Source organism: Schistocerca piceifrons, chromosome 2 (assembly GCF_021461385.2).
Source record: "Schistocerca piceifrons isolate TAMUIC-IGC-003096 chromosome 2, iqSchPice1.1, whole genome shotgun sequence".
In the NCBI taxonomy this organism is placed as follows: Eukaryota; Metazoa; Arthropoda; class Insecta; order Orthoptera; family Acrididae; genus Schistocerca; species Schistocerca piceifrons.
The window spans coordinates 253,006,262-253,020,432 of NC_060139.1; the positions used below are offsets into that span (position 1 = coordinate 253,006,262).

General features: G+C 41.1%; 1 protein-coding gene across 1 annotated transcript in view; it reads left to right on the forward strand.

Annotated features, from left to right (window-relative positions):
* LOC124776640 (vesicular glutamate transporter 2-like) overlaps positions 1–14,171 on the forward strand; it is a 172,933-nt gene that overhangs the window by 74,552 nt on the left and 84,210 nt on the right. The window contains exon 2 of the mRNA XM_047251730.1: positions 8,184–8,258. Coding sequence (XP_047107686.1) covers positions 8,185–8,258 — 74 coding nt within the window. The 5' untranslated portion in view covers position 8,184. The remainder of the gene's footprint in view (positions 1–8,183; positions 8,259–14,171) is intronic.

Consider the following 14,171-nt stretch of genomic DNA (forward strand, 5'->3'; position numbering starts at 1 on the left):
AGGCTGCAGCATAAATGCACCCTTAGTTTACAGTGTCCCTCTGTAATGTCATTTGTCGTATTCCACCATACTATTTACCTTCAGGGTGAAGGGCATCACCCAGCATCGACTATACGTAACTGCTACTGTGATGCTGAGGCCACCTGAGGCCTGATGCGCTCTACCTACTGCTCCCTTGCGTTCACCGACTTTAGGTCGGTATTACACAATCAAATTTCTTTGTCAAAGTTGATATGCCAAATATTTATGTCAAAGAAGTTTGATGGTGTAATAGGGCACTTTGTCAAATCTCGTCTGTCGTCAAATAAATTTGATCAAATCTAGGGCCTCGCTGCGGCGTTCTGTCATCTGTAGTGTGTTTGTTTATAGACATGGCCGGTAAATACAATTGGTGTGTACCGTCAAATACAAAATTAATAGAGATGTATGAAGCTGATGAGGCGCTTTACAACGTGAGGCACCCTGAATACAAAAACAGATTAAGAAGATTGGAGAGCTATAAAAATATTGCGGAGGTCATTAGCCGTGAGATACGATTTTCGGACACAAAATGTAATTGATTTGTTTATAAAATAGAAATAGTTCTTAATGCACATAAAGTGTATTGAACATTTATTTACCTTCAGACATTGGTCCTTTAGTGCTTTATAAATTGCTGCACACGTTCCAGGTATTATTTTCGTGAATGTGCACTGTGGTATTCGAGTGCTGTACTTTAAGCTACAGTAACTCTCTCCTGTAGCAAGGAATCGGAGTGTTACAGTGAGCCTGTCTTCTGCAGATATAGCAGTTCTTAAGTGAGTATTGTACTTTGTGATATGAGGATACACTTCACTGAGCACATACTGAAATATACGCTCATCCATTCTTAAGTAATTTATGTACGACTTGACGTCCTCCACCAAAGCTCACGTAACAAGTATTGTCGAATGCTTTTATCGTCTCGTCGTAAAACCCACGGCTTCACCCAGGTACGTTTCCTTTTTTTCCACCTGCTTCTCTTCCATGTGTGTACACAGTTCAATTGTGGGACATGCAACTGCTGCGATTAATGACAAGTTGTTGTCAGACATCTTGAACTTTGACGAAAAATATGATGACAGTGTAATACCTTTTTTATCGCCACGTCAAAGATCTTTGTCAAATAAATTTGACGAATATTTGATAATACCTTTGATCAAATCTTTGGCAAAGAAATTTGATAATGTAATACTGGCCTTAGCGATTACTCGGCCGGGCCAAGGTCCTGGGCAGATAGCACCTACGATCGGCCAAATTCAATTCTGATGGGTGGAGCGAGCCCGTCTTTCAAGTTGCTGTTGACTGATTTGATTAGGGAGAAGAAGAACTTGAACTCATCCGTCAGATTCATGGTGAAGCCCGCTGAAAACTTGGCAGAAAGCTGGGGCAGAGATCCTGCTAGGATGGGACCTGACAGCTTGCGAAGCGAGCCTCCATGTAGGACAGCTTGCGATGCGAGCCTCCATGTAGGACGTTGAGTTTTGGCTCAGGAGGAACTGAGTTGTTTGGTATCGAGCGCAGAGACCGTCTGCGGGTCGTAATCGTTAGACACGTGTACCAGTCCAACTTGGCCGCCACTGCCACTCCAGCCACAGCCGCAAGACTGGCAAAAGCCGTCGTCCGAGGGCACTGCCGGAGGACGCCTGCCACAAGTCTCACACGAACCTTCCGCCACACACCGCACGATATACGACACGCACTGTCTCACAGTTTGTCTTAACCGATTAAGTCCCAAATTAATTTTTTTTTATATTGAGTTTTTTATTGCTTTCGCAGGTTCGAATCCTGCCTCGGGCATGGATGTGTGTGATGTCCTTAGGTTAGTTAGGTTTAAGTAGTTCTAAGTTCTAGGGGACTGATGACCACAGATGTGAAGTCCCATAGTGCTCAGAGCCATTTTTTTATTGCTTTTATAATGTACATAGTGTATGAACCACAATAAGTACAAAAATAGCCAAAGAGTATTTATACATGCTGGTATAATGGCCGACCTCAAAATAGGACACTGGGATCTGACAGTATCGTATACCATACTAAACTGTATTCAAGTCTTAACTATTTATTCCTTATGAAATGGTACAAAACACTTCACACACAGTGTTACACGACATTTAACACAATATGTTTTTGGTTTCCCGTTGCATTTAGCTCCTACACATCTTTGCGTGCTTCTTTTGTCAATCATATGACCAATTCCACCAAACCTGATGTCTGGTATCACTCTCAACTGACTTGATGGGTATTCCATTGGACGTCCAATATTCGGTTTTCTAGTGTCCAGTTTCAGGTATGTAACTGTAACAGCACGTCTGAAATCCAGTAAATCCTGTGCATTTTTCCCGTGTACTAGTCTGTAGAAGAATCAGGCATTTAAGAGGGCCATTTCCAGCAAACGTGTAATAGGACCCAGTACCATTTTTTCCCTCTACCGTCGCATATTTTCCAGCTAACCAGTCATGGTGGTAAACACCTCCCATGTACGCGTTATACGACTTCAAAACGGCAGGTTGTTGCACTTGGGTCTTCTTACTTGCTTGTCTACTGTACCGTGTAGCTGCTCCCAAAGGTTCAACTTGGTCAAAATTTGTACCAATTGTAACGCATCTGTTGTCGTGCCATCGAACAAATAAGTCTTCACCATTTCTGTCGAACTGGTAGTCATAGTTTCCTTTTTTTCAGTTCGTTGCTGCTCAGTAGTGGACAGTCACCAACTCGATTCTCTCTGACAGTCCCAGTTGCTCGAAAATCCAAATTTCTCAGATGAATCAGAAGATCTCTACTAGTGAAGAAATTGTCAAAGTACACACAGTGATTCTTGGGTTTTTCAATGCAGTCCAACATGTTTAGAACTATTCTTGATCCCAATAGTAGGTCATCCCTTGCAGTATCTTCTGGATCTTTTCCACAGGATAAATCAAGTTTGAAACGGTAGCCACTTGCTCCACAAAGAGACCACAACTTATAGCCAAATCTAATAGGCTTGCCTCGGATAAACTGTCCATCTGGAACTGTATTATTTACTAATGGGTAACATATTCATAAATATACTTACATAATACACCGTAAATTTCAAAGTAATTTCATATCCTATCATAAGAGGGGTCGTTAATTACCTCAGAAACAAAATCTGGTAAAATTACCACGTTCTAAAAAGAAAATACATCAGCAGTAACAGAGTTTCATATTCGAACATGCAGCAGTACAAATAACTGAAATGATAAAACGAAGTCCCAGTGTCCTATTTCCAATACAACAAATTTTATAACAATGGAAAACAATGAATATAGCTCCAATTGAGCTAACAATGCAAGGAGTTTAAAAGACATATTGTTGACTATAAATAATCGCAAAAAGGTCTTTGCCACATATTTAAGATATTACTAAATCGCCGATAAGGTAAATACCTGTAATAACGAAAAGTGTGCCTTAGTATTCAATAATCAATTAATGGTAGGATTTATTGCTTTTAATTTCCTGTAAGCATGCATTTGTTATAAAAAGCATCAACAAATGACGTAGAACAGTAATAGTTACAAATTAATAATTTATTGTGTATTTATAAATAAATATGTGCTCTGTCCTCAAAATAGGACACTGGTACTTAATGGGTTAAAATTCTCCGTTGGTCTTACTGTAACATGTGGTAAAAACCCTGGTAATAACCGGGAGACTTTTTCACGTATACAAAGAGCATATTATTATTTTTATTATTTCAGTAGCAGTGGTGAAGGACATTGATTGCTTTGAACGGTGTTTTGTACAGGGTAACTGGAATTCGATAGCCACGGTCTAAATACAGCATTTTGTGAAAATAAATGATTGTGACGTAATCTACATTCATGCTTTTTGTGCCGCTGGCTATGCTTGGGTTTGACTAAAATAAAGTCTGGCCCTCGTTTAGTGTAGCACGCCACAAATTCAACTTGTGGATTTCTTTAACATAATGTGATTAATGTAATGGCTGTCGTCGATTGCAGGTCTCTGGTCTCGAAATTCGCTTCTGCTGTCATGTTTTTGTAATTATGTGCAACGTAAATACTGATAAATAAAAATATGTCTTCATAGCTCAGTATGTATTTCATAAACAACCAACAAAAGAAACTCACGAGTGAAATTGGAAATGTTTATGTACTTGTGAGAACTCAGTGTTGGTGAGCTTGTAGAATAATGTCTGAATACAGTTGCTACGAATTACCCATTTTATTGATATGAATATACGCAAAATAATGAGAGAACACTTGAGACCAGAACAAACGACACACAAGGCAATAGCGAGAACAGAAAGACAAAGACAATCATTCCTCCCAAGAGACCCACTCGTTCATCGTATCGAACATCGAGTTACCGGTCGATGTCGATTTCGGCTATCGATGCCACCAAACATAGTTGCCAAACCACACTTGATTGTCATTCTCTACAGTTAAAAGTACTGTAGGTCCGCGTGGCCTGCCACAACACCAACTCAACTTCACGTGATGCTTGGCGTCTAGCAAAAGCGTTTGTAAAGATCTCCCTCTCCGCACCAGTGTAAGGGATGTGTTATCACGAACTGCAGTATACACCTAAACTTTAGCGCTATTTTAACTTACATTAGTACTAACGTAAAAGAATTTTTCTGTTGCATATTAAGTTTGTTTGAATGCATATTAAATGGTGGCTACCATATTTGAGTCCATTATTATTTCCTCAAACCTGGTTACCATCTTAGCCAAATAAAATAAGTGAACTTAATACGGAATTTAAAACGATTGAGAATTTGTCTGTAAAGACACTCATCTTAAAGGAATTTTTCTGCTGATTCCAAAATTGGTCTTAGATTTTGTGAATCTGTATTATTTTCAAAGTTGCGGTAGACTTAATATTATGATTTATGTTTTAGTAATATTTAATCAGCTGGTGAAATTGGAGTGCAGTTGTATGGGTAAAAGATGATCTTTTGTTGTCCAGCATCTGCTAAACAAATATTACTTTTCAAAACAGTCTTCAACTGAATTTCAATGCTGCACAATAGCTGTGTCAAGTCGAAACAAATGAGTTGGTTCACAATGACACTTAATATCATATTGAAGTTTTCAGTCGTTATCAATCCTCAACTCACGGTATCAGAATATGGATAACGTAGTAAACTGATTACAATGTTCGAAACATGCATTTCTCCCAGGATTCTTAAAATAAATATCGGAAGAATTGCATGATATCATCGGAATCAGCAAGCAAACGGCGATATTGTGATGTGCTCATAAATATGTTTTATGCACAACAAAAAATGGAATACACTTGATATAAATGTTGATTAGGGTCAAAGAGTTCGTTGTTGAGTGTCATAACCAAATTCGTTTCGATAACCAGTTATGAAATTACATCAGAGGCTGATACACCTAATTCCTTCATTTACGATCCCCCTGTAAATGCTCCAGCAAACTGATATTTCGTTAAACTTAATAAATGCAACGTCACCGAATACAGTGTGAACAGTGAGGTTTTAGTACTGAGAACAGGATACATTGTTTTAAGAGTAAGTCAGAACAGAACGTGTAGCATAGGATGAGGTATACCTAGAAAGAGATGCTAATGTCAATTTCAACTTAATTCATTGTAAGTATCAAAATTTGAAAGTTGCTTTCCTAAAAACATGTCCAGATGATCCATTAAAAAACAAGTAAGCCGTGATTACCTGAGGGAATTAAAATCTGGAGCAAGACAGTAATTTATATAAAGGCCAGAGGAAGTCAACATCTGACATTACTTGCACACTACAAAAAATATTATATTATTTTAAGGAAAGTCATTAATATGTCCAAAAGAACGTACATCCTGACAGGAGTAAATAATGCAGATAATAAGATTAAAACTATATAGTATATGCCAAATGGGAGACTTGACAGCCAGTCAGTGTGTAAAATACCACAACAATTAAACTAAACTAAATGGCCATGTTGTGAGGGATAGTTCACAAGCTGCGAGTACTTTTAACGATCAGTTTCTAAATGTAGCAGCAAAAATAGGGTGTTGAAGAAGCAAGAGAAAATATTAAAAATGTCATTCCACAAAACTGTAAGAAACGAGAACTTGCATCAACCTCATTCACTGAAATTAATAGAATTATACAGATTCTAAGAAACAAAAGCTCAGGTGGTGTTCATTAAATTTCAAACAGAACTCTGAAAAGTTGTTTCAACTTCAAAAGGAATCTCCATAGTGATACATGCGATGCATTTATGTCACATGAATTTTTTTCATACAGGTTAAAATATGCAGTTGTTAAACCTTTTCATAAGAAAGACAGCAAGAGATACTTAACAGTTATCGTCTTTTTTCAAAATATTCGAAAAAGTAATGTACTCAAGAGTATTCCCACACTTAAGTAGAAACATTTTACATAGCATAACACAGTTTAGGGTCCATAAAATATCGGTAGTTGGTATTTTTTGGAATCTTTCCAAGGTGTATGATTGTGTAGATCATGTTACTTTCTTAAAGGAACTCGAGTTTTATGGAACTGATGGTCTTATGCGCAGCTGGTTTGAATCATACTTAACAAACATGTTCTGGTGAATAATTCAATCAATGTTGAAGGTGTAGAACATTTTAGTGACTGGGGAATGGAGTCCTACAGGGTTCAATTTGGGTCCACTGCTTTTCGTTATATATGTGAATTACCTTCTATTTAACATTCAACAAGCAGAACTGGTACTTTTTGCTGACATCATTAGTGTTATAATAAATCTCGATAGGAAGAAAAGCCACAGATGAGATTGTTAACCACGTTCCCCAAATAATTATCAAGTGGTTGTTTGAAAATGGACTCTCCCTAAATTTTGAGAAAAGAGACTATATCAGTTCTGTACAATAAATAGCGTCATACCAACAACTGATGTAACACATGAGCAGGAGTCACTAAATAAGAGAGAATGCTCCAAATTTTTGGTTATACACATTGATGAAAACCGGAACTGGAAGAAGCATGTTACTGAGCTTCTCAAACAATTACGTTCAGCTAGTTTTGCCCTTCATATAATTGCTAATCTTGGAAACAAACGAATCAATCTCCTTGCATGTTTGGTGTACTTTTACTCAGTAATGTCTTATGGAATAATTTTCTGTGGTAACTAATCTAGAAAGAAAGTACTGATTGCACAAAAGAGAGCAGCGAAAATAATGCGTGGTGTTTACCCAGGGACGTCCTGTAAGTACCTTTTCAAGGAGGTAGGCACTTTAACTGCGCCGTCACAATACATATTTTCGGGAATGAATTTCGTCATAAATAATCCATCACAATTTTAGAGGAACAGTATGTCCATACCTGCAGCACTAGAGGGAAAAATGACCTTTCTTACCCATCTTTAAATCTGTCAGTAGATCAAGAAATTTTTTGCTCTTTTGGCTAATAACCTAAAATGTCTGACAGGCAGTAAATCTATCTTAAAATCATTTCTCATGGACAACTCATTCTATTTCACTGAGGAATTTCTACTTCAAAACTATTAGTCAGTTTTTTAAGAAAAGGCTTTTTTTAATGTAGTTGTGTGAGTAAGACTAAAAAAAATAAATTGTTCATCAATGTTAACGCTAGTCATTTATACACACCATGTAAACTGACTCGTTCCACAGCCATGTGATAAAAGAATCATTCAAATGATCTCTGATACATGTGACTAACTACATAACTACGTGATGTGGGTCCAAGTGCAGCATAAAAATTCTATTGTTACAAGTGGAAGTGCGAGTCTGATAGGTGCTCCAATCTCGACCTTTGCTCTTGCTGCCTCCATCATCCGACTACGCATTATGGACTGTGTACTTTTACTCAGATTCAAGTTGCCAGTAAATTTCTTCTGCTATTCCAAGAGATACAGTAAAGGGTTTGTGAAGCTTAGAATAACAGAGAAGAAGTATTGGCACATTGGAGTTTCGCCCCGGCCAGAAGGCCTGTTCAGATAGCTCAGCCGATAAATGTTTATGGAAATAACTTAATAGAGCCGTTTCAGATCGTAATTCTAGCACTTTTTATGCAAGAAACGTTTGAATAAGAACACTTTCCCGGTCACTGTGCCTTTCTGCACCTAAACTGATTTAGAAATACAGCAGAAAGTGATTAAGAACTTTATAGTTACATTCACTTTAAAGATCTGATGATTAATGACAGTATTTTCTTGTTTCAGAATGGGTGTCGACGATGCATCACAAGACAATAAGACAGGCGACGATGATAAGGGAGCTACTGCACGACAGACTCAGTAAGCGAAGCTTTCACTAAAATGTTTGATCTGATGATTATGATGACAGTATGTCATGATCAACAGTCTTTGTCAGTATTACCCCAGCAGTAGTTTCAATGAGATGCGGTCAAAGTAAGCTCACTATACAAAATATTAGTCACTTATATATCTTTCACTGTGTAGCAAGAACATGGTTTATGAATAAACGCATTGGCAGTCACACTGTGATCGGTGGAGGAAACTGGTGGCTCGTGTGGTCGATGACGATGTGGATAACAAAGTCAACGACTGGGTAGAAGCTAAGTCCAAAATAGTATCGAAAGTCATAAGAAAGTGCAAATCAGACCGAGGATATGAATCGAAAACCATAAACAACGGCAAGGTCAATCAATCTACTATCAAAGGCGTGTGTCGAAGGCTTCAGGGAATAGCAAGGAACTGAGGAACAAGTATGGGGCAGTGGTATTTACAGTCACTCTTGCCTCAGTAGGTGGGCCCATGTGACATTCCTGTGGCAGCAGTGTCCTTCGTGTGAGGGAGCTGGGACTATTCTATGGAGATTGAGTGTCTCTGACTTTCCCTCCAAATCGATACTCAGGCTGGGCGGGAAATACGAATACTAAACCCCTACCCTCTTTAATTGGCATGTAGGGCTGGAACTGTTCCAGCCTGTCCGGATTTCGTCGAGAAGTGGGGGTGGTGGTGCTAGAATTTACGCCAAAGCCTTTCGCTGCACTTCCTCGTCGTGATCGGCCAGGTTATATGTCGATGCTGTCTGTGGAATTGTCAACCGATCGATTGTTTCTGGTGTGCTGCATGGTTCTGCCAGCATGGGAGTGGGTACCAACATTGGTATGCATGGTTAAAATGGCTCTATGGGACTTAACAGCTGAGGTCATCAGTCCCCTAGAACTTAGAACTACTTAAACCTAACTAACCTAAGGACATCACGTACATCCATGCCCGAGGCAGGATTCGAACCTGCGACCGTAGTGGTCACGCGGTTCCAGACTGAAGCGCCTAGAACCGCACGGCTACACCGGCCGGCTTTGGTATGCATGGCAGCAATGGTTCGGCTTCCACGGAAGACTCAATACAGGTATGCCCAAGCTCTGCCAAATGCTTGGAGAGGGTTTCTCAGATGTTGGTGGGAGCTGGAAGTAGATTATGGGGTCCACCTACATTATCTCCTATCACTGGTCGTTGTCGATCACCTGTTGGCGCATAAAACGAGTGCAGAGGTTGTTGTAGTGGTGGAAGGCACACTGCTGGGAATGCTTGTACTGAGGGTGGCTGCGTGACTCACGTCAGTTGGTTGCACGGGGTATTCACTCCTGATCGGTCTCAATCTCCAATATTTGTCGTCCCCTATAGCCGACGACGACACCTTGCATCGTTTGTGGAGTCCTACGCGGAAATATCGGTCCATACTTGGGAGCCGATCGGTAATGGGCGGTGGGATCGCTGAGTCAGGCGCAGCAGGTCAAACAGGATGTGTTCATGTGCAATTTTTGCTGGACTGCGTTTATTTACGAGGGTACACTAGTACACTGCAAAGAAGATGGTGAGTATTCCTCAGAGCCAGTCGCTGTCATTATCTTGCGTATCAGCATTTTGTAGATCTTGACCATCTGCTTCGCTTCAGAGTTTGATGGTGAACTTAGGTGCTCAGTACTGTTGTGTATACAAAATTCCTGAAACACAGTATCCATGAAATGAGGGTCATTGTCGTAAACCAGTGTGGAAGGCGACCCTCTGGTTCGAATGGAGAGGGTACAGATAGTAGCTGATGTATTGGTGAAAGCCATCTATGCCCCATGTGGGAAGTTGGGTACAGCATCATCGACTGACAGTCGCATTGTTCCTCAGACTCGTTCTGCAGAATCAATGCGTTCTTTTTGCTAGGGGTGGTGAACGCGGGACCAAGGGTCAAAATGCTGCGCTGGGGCTGAATTATTGTGGGTGCAGGTCTTGCAGATCTGGACCATATGTTCTATGGCAGCGTCAACAGCAGCCCAGTAAACAAGATGCCGCGCTATTGCCTTCGTTGCTGCTCCACATTCTTCAACTTTCGATGTGGAGGAGCTTCAATATGCAGGGGCAGAGTTACCATCCACTGTTCAGATTTGTCTGTGGCTAATAATGAGGCACCATCGGTTGCGGTAGGCTGGTGTTGTAATGAATGCCATGCTGGGTCTATGGCCTTAGGCAGGTGCTCCGGCCTACCTCGCTATACAGCAGCCAACACTCTACAGAGAAATGGATCATAGCCTGTTGGTATTGTTACTTTGCACCCTTAATTGGGAATTCTTCGAGGTTGTGTCACTGTCAAAGGCAAAACAAGGCTTTTGTGGCTTTCAGAGTCTGTACATGGATCACATGTCAAGCAGAAAAGTGCGTTTGTGTTTGAATGCTGCATGATGAGCCTGTAATAGATCTTGTATTTATAGTTACTAGGGGACAATACCCAGCACTGCAGCCGCTGTGCAACCTTATCGGGAAGTTTCGAGTGGGGACCCAATAGCGGAGGGGCTTGTAACTGGTGATCATGTGAAACTTGTTAGCATAGAGATGTACGTGAAACGGACCGTTCTGCCCCGTTAGGATATTTGCGGGCCAGTACTGCACCAATGCTGCAATCTGAGGCATTAGTGGTTAGCGTTAAGTATATGCCTGGGTTGAACGTTGCTAAAGAAGGAGCCGACGAAAATCAATGTTTAAGTTACAAGAAAGCTTTCTTAAATTGTAATTTGTTTGTCTGTACAGTGCATCACATCTACGGATTTCCGTCCCATTCGGATAATTCCTTCGAGGTCCTTTTTCTCCATACTCAATTAACGGTCGAGTACCTGAAAGTTCCGAAACGCGTTACTGAACGGATCGATGGTGGTAACCAAGAAAGTTTGAATACGGAGTGCCAAGAGGTCTCGATCAGGCAACGAACTAACGAGACGTTTCAGGGCAGGCTCCAGCTGTGTATTTAAAAAACAGTCAGGGCTTGGCTTCCGCTGTTATACTATTATTGCCACACTGCTGTTTTCTGAATTTTCATTGTTTCAACTTCTGCCCCACTCTCGCTCACTGACTGCCTCCGACTTCTCTTGGCGCCAGAAGTAGTACTTGCATCCCACGGCGGTAATCGCCCTTTGCGCCCGCCCTCTTGTTCGTAGTGAGAAACGAAACACGTAGGCAGCTGCATTTTCAATGTGGACACAACACCCATCGACGTCGTCTACTCATTTGGTCAGTGTAAATACCGCTGGTAAGTAATTTATAGATTATGTATACACTCTGCTGGGAAAAAAATAGTGCACCTGGAAAGACAGTGCCACCTGGAATAATAGAAGTACTGACAGTGGTTTCAACGTCGTCCGCCAACAGATAGCGTAGTTACAATAAAATGAATACCCCTAGCTGCATACAGGCGTTGATATACATCAACGGGGACAATTGAAATGTGTGCTCCGACCGGGAGTCGAACCCAGAATCTCCTGCTTACATGGCAGACGCTCTATCCATCTGAGCCACGGAGGACACAGAGGATAGTGCGACTGCAGATACTTATCTCTGGCACGCCTCACGTGGGGCCTACATTCCCAACTTATTGTCCCGCACTATATTCATAGTGCCCCTGCCCATTATACTATATATATAGCGTAGTGGCATGGCTACTAGAGCACCATCTGTGTCTACCCTTTAATAGGGAATGCTCACAGCCAGAAGGCACAGCCTGGTGCAAACGTGTGAAGCAAACAGGCAACCGTGCCACAGAGACGCACTTCTGTTTCCTACAGCCAACTCAGTGAGCTTGAAAGCGGTCAGATTGTGGAATTCCCAGTGACGAGATGGTACTTTCGGAGAATTGCCACACAAATTGGACGTGCTGCGTCAGTTGTGCAACGATGCTGGTACCAATGGTCTCGTGAACATTCTCACATCTGCAGACGACGTTCTGGACGTACACTCAGCACAGACGTCCACCAGGATTGTCGTATTGTAAGGGCAGCAGTGGCAGATTGTGCAGCTACCACAGGACAGACAAGAGGGTTCGTGAGCCCATACGTGTCAACACGAACTGTTACGAATCACTCATTAGCACTGGAACTACTGGCACGCATGGCTCTAGCCCGTGTTCCACCCACGTCACAACATCGACGTACACGGCTCGACTGGTGCCGACAGAGGATCACTTGGAAGATGGAATTGGGTGCCATGGTCTTCAGCGATAAAAGCAGATTCTGCCTGCAGCCAAGTGGTAGTTGTTTGCGTGTACGACATAGATCTGGTGAGAGCCGTTTCGTAGAGTGCATTCGTACAAGATACACTGACCCCGTCCTAGGTCTTATGGTCCGGGCTGCGATGAGCTGCAATTCTCGCTGACTTTCGGTGTTTCTGGAGGAGACGGTAAGCAGCACGCGGTACGTGCAGAATATTGTTAGACCCATTCTTTTGCCACGCTTGCAACCGGAAGGTGATGTGTTGTACCAACAAGATAATGCTCGCCCAAATACTGCCCATGCAACTCAACGTGCTCTACAAGACGTGCAGTAACTTCCGTGGCCAACACGATCTCCAGGCTTGTCTCCAATGACGCTGTGTGGGACATGATGGGATGAGAAATGACTCGTGCGGCTCGTCAGCCAACAATTCTTACAGAACGACGTGAATAGGTCGACCACGCGTGGCATAACGTATCCCAGGACAGTATCCACCATCTTTACGGTCGACTGGATGCCAGAATAAGCGCCTGCATTGCTGCATGTGGCGGCTGCATCACGATGTAATATGGGCTTGTCAGCAAAGGGCGACACCTGGTACCTCAGAACCGCTTGTGCTTACTGATCTGTAAATATAGTCGTTTCATGTACTCCACATGCAGTGTTGCAACAATAAATTTCGAATGAATGGGAAACCTCTAAAAGGGAGTACTAATTTTTTTCTGGTAGTGTATTTGGAAATACAGGAAATATAAAAAAAGGTAATTAAGGGGGGTAGGACGTCAAACGAGTCGACTTGGAGCAGGAGAGGCACCACAGGACATTTTAATTTCCACTGTCTATACTTTTACAAATAGATTCATAAAACTTTGTCAGCGTGACCAGGAAGGATTCAGAATTCACACTCATAGCAGTGGAAGTTCCAAAACATAACGAAATGATTTTTGTTACATGTGAAATTTCATAATTTTTTTCACTTACTAATGTCAGTATTTGTTGCTATAGGTACACTTTTCTGCATAAGTAAGAGAGATTCTTTGATGAATTTTGCACATCATACAAACCATACTTAGAGGTGTACGAAACTCTAGAATTTTCCAAATTTATTAAAAACTGTGGTAAAAATTGACGTAATTAACTACAAAATTTGTGTTTTTCTAAACATGAAGTTTAAAATACAACAGCTCATTCGTTTTTTCATAAATTAACTAAATTCTAGAGTTTCATACACCTGTAAGTATGGTATGTATGTTGTGCAAAATTCCTCGAAGAATCTCTCTAACTTATGAAGAAAAGTGGACCTATAGCAACAAATGCAGCCACTAGTAAGTGAAAAAATGATGAAATTTCGCACGTAATAAAATTTATTTTGCTATGTTTTCGAACTTCCACTGCAATGAGTGTGAATTCTGAATCCTTCCTGGTGATGCTGACAAAGTTTTTTGAACTTATTTGTAAAAGTATAGACACTGGAAATGAAAATGTCGTGTGATGCCTCTCCTGCTCCAAGTCGACCCGTTTGACGTCCTACCCCCCCCTTAAGCTATATGCTAGTTAGAAAAAAAAACCACACATCATTCAATTCTTTATTATGCTTGTGTTTTTTCATATTTAATCGTATAATGTACTGTTTACTCGTATTAGCGATCTTTTATAGACGAGCTTATGAGTCGTAGTGTCGGTAGACCTAATTAACAATTTAATATTATTTTTT